This window comes from Arachis hypogaea, chromosome 13, assembly GCF_003086295.3.
Source record: "Arachis hypogaea cultivar Tifrunner chromosome 13, arahy.Tifrunner.gnm2.J5K5, whole genome shotgun sequence".
NCBI lineage: Eukaryota > Viridiplantae > Streptophyta > Magnoliopsida > Fabales > Fabaceae > Arachis > Arachis hypogaea.
Window position 1 is genome coordinate 74,479,212 of NC_092048.1, and position 2,550 is coordinate 74,481,761.

General features: G+C 39.8%; 1 protein-coding gene across 1 annotated transcript; it reads left to right on the forward strand.

Moving 5' to 3' along the window:
* Positions 1-264: 264 nt before the first annotated feature.
* LOC112735048 (uncharacterized) lies at positions 265-696 on the forward strand. The gene has a single exon (XM_025784621.1). The coding sequence runs from the start codon at positions 265-267 to the stop codon at positions 694-696; it is 432 nt and encodes a 143-aa protein (XP_025640406.1).
* Positions 697-2,550: the final 1,854 nt, after the last annotated feature.

The window sequence follows — 2,550 nt, forward strand, 5'->3', positions numbered from 1 at the left end:
GAAGTCTTGAAGCCCTATGTACCAAGAGCACCCTACACGCAGAGGCTAAGAAAAGATGGGAAGGATAGCCAGTTTTCTAGGTTCTTGGAGATCTTCGAAATGCTTCAAATTAATATCCATTTTGCTGAAGCATTAGAGCAAATGCCATTCTATGCCAAGTTTCTAAATGAGCTCATGACCAAGAAAAGGAACTAGGGAGAAAAGGAAACTGTAGTGCTCACAGAGAAATGCAATGCCATTATACAAAAGAAGCTTTCCTAAAAGATGAAAGATCCTGGAAGCTTTCAATTCCCATGCATCATAGGAGACATTAGTATTGAGAAAGCATTGTCTGATCTGGAAGCTAGTATCAACCTTATGTTCTTAGCCATGATGAAGAGAATGAGAATTAAAGAGGCCAACCCAACAAGAATGGCACTTCAACTAGTAGACAGAACATTCAAGTTCCCTCATGGAGTAGTGGAGGACTTGTTGGTTAAGGTGGGTGACTTAATCTTCCCAGCAGATTTTATAGTACTTGACATGGAAGAGGAAGCTAACGCATCAATCATATTAGGAAGGCCATTTTTGGCAACAGCTGGAGCTATAATTGATGTACAGAAAGGAGAATTAGTCTTAAGGCTTCATGAAGAAAAGATGGTATTCAATGTTTTTATTGCCATGAGTACCCAAAGGAGTCTATTAGAGAGTGTATGATGGTAGACACAATGGAGACACTAGTCCAAGGAGTTCTAGAAGAAGACAAGCTTGAAGATGCAATGGAGAAAGAGCAATAAACATGTAGTGAACTACCACAAGAAAGCATAGACAACTCAATCATGTTAGACAAGGCAAAAGGGGAGAAAGTAGAAGCACCCAAGCTGGAACTAAAAACTCTACCCCCAAGCTTGAAGTAGCCGTACTTGGGAAGAAATAACACTTATCTAGTAATCATCAATTCAACCCTAAGCAAGGATCTAGAGGAGGAGCTCATTAAGGTACTGAAACAACACAAGGATGCCATAGAGTGGACACTTTCAGATTTGAAGGGGATAAGCCCTTCAATGTGCATGTAAAAAATCCTTCTTGAGAAGGATGCCATGCTCTCAATCTAGCCACAAAGAAAATTGAATCCATCAATGAAGGAAGTGATGCAAAAGGAAGTGTTCAAGATCTAGCATGGGTGATTTACCCCATCTCGGACAGTCCTTGGGTGAGCCCTGTTCAAGTAGTCCCCAAGAAAGGGGGGATAACAATTGTGCTAAATGAAAGGAATGAGCTAATACCAACAAGAACAGTGACTAGATGGCGCATGTGTATAGACTAAAGAAAACTCAATGAAGCCACAAGGAAGGATCACTTCCCTCTACCCTTCATAGATCAAATCTTGGAGAGACTTGCTGGGCATGAGTACTACTGTTTCTTATATGGATATTCAGGCTACAACCAGATTGTAGTAGATCCCAAGGACCAAGAAAATACATTTTTCACTTGCCCTTATAGTATTTTTGCATACAAACATATGCCCTTTGGTTTGTGCAATGCACCTATAACATTCTGAAGGTGCATGCTGTCCATTTTTTTTATATGATTGAAAAATTTATCAAGGTTTTCATGGATGATTTCTCAGTGTTTGGTGACTCCTTCCTTAATTTCTTACACCATCTTGCCTTGGTGCTCAAGAGATGCCAAGAAACTAACTTGGTTTTGAACTGGGAAAAGTGTCATTTTATGGTTACCGAAAGAGTAGTCCTTGGCCACAAAATCTCTAAGAAAGGCATAGAGATGGATAGAGCAAAGGTGAAAGTGATTGAAAAATTACCTCCACCTTGCAATGTCAAAGCAATTAGGAGCTTCTTGGGACATGCTGGCTTCTATAGAAGGTTCATTAGAGACTTCTCAAAAATTGCTAAACCTTTAAGCAACCTGCTTATCTCTAATGTACCCTTCATATTTGATAGAGAATGTATGCAAGCTTTTGAGGAGCTCAAAAGTAAGCTCTCCTTTACACCTATTATAGCACCACCAAGTTGGGACTTGCCTTTTGAATTGATGTGTGATGCATCAGATTTTGCCATTGGTACTGTATTAGGACAAAGCAGAGACAAGCTAGTGCATGTCATTTATTATGCCAGCAAGGTTCTTAATGAAGCCCAAAGGAACTACACCACCACAGAAAAAGAACTCCTTGCTATACTCTTCGCTTTTGATAAATTCAGGTCTTACCTTATTGGTTCTAAAGTAGTTGTATTTACTGACCATGCCGCTCTCAAATACTTGCTAACCAAACAAGAGTCCAAGCCTAGATTGATCAGATAGATCCTATTACTCCAGAAGTTCAACATTAAAATCAAGGACATAAGTGAAGCAGAAAATAAGGTGGTTGACCACCTATCAAGGATCCCACATATGGACAATGAAGCTCATAGCCCTGGTGTAAATGAAAGCTTTCTAGATGAGCAATTGATGATGCTTCAAGAGGCTCCATGGTTCGCAGACATAGCCAACTTCAAAGCCATTGGAGAGCTACCTTCCAACATCAATAAGCACTTAAGAAATAAGCTCATCAAT

Bases quoted from the DNA above. Each gene is read 5' to 3' on its own strand.
- LOC112735048 (XM_025784621.1), top strand. From the start codon at position 265: ATGAAAGATCCTGGAAGCTTTCAATTCCCATGCATCATAGGAGACATT.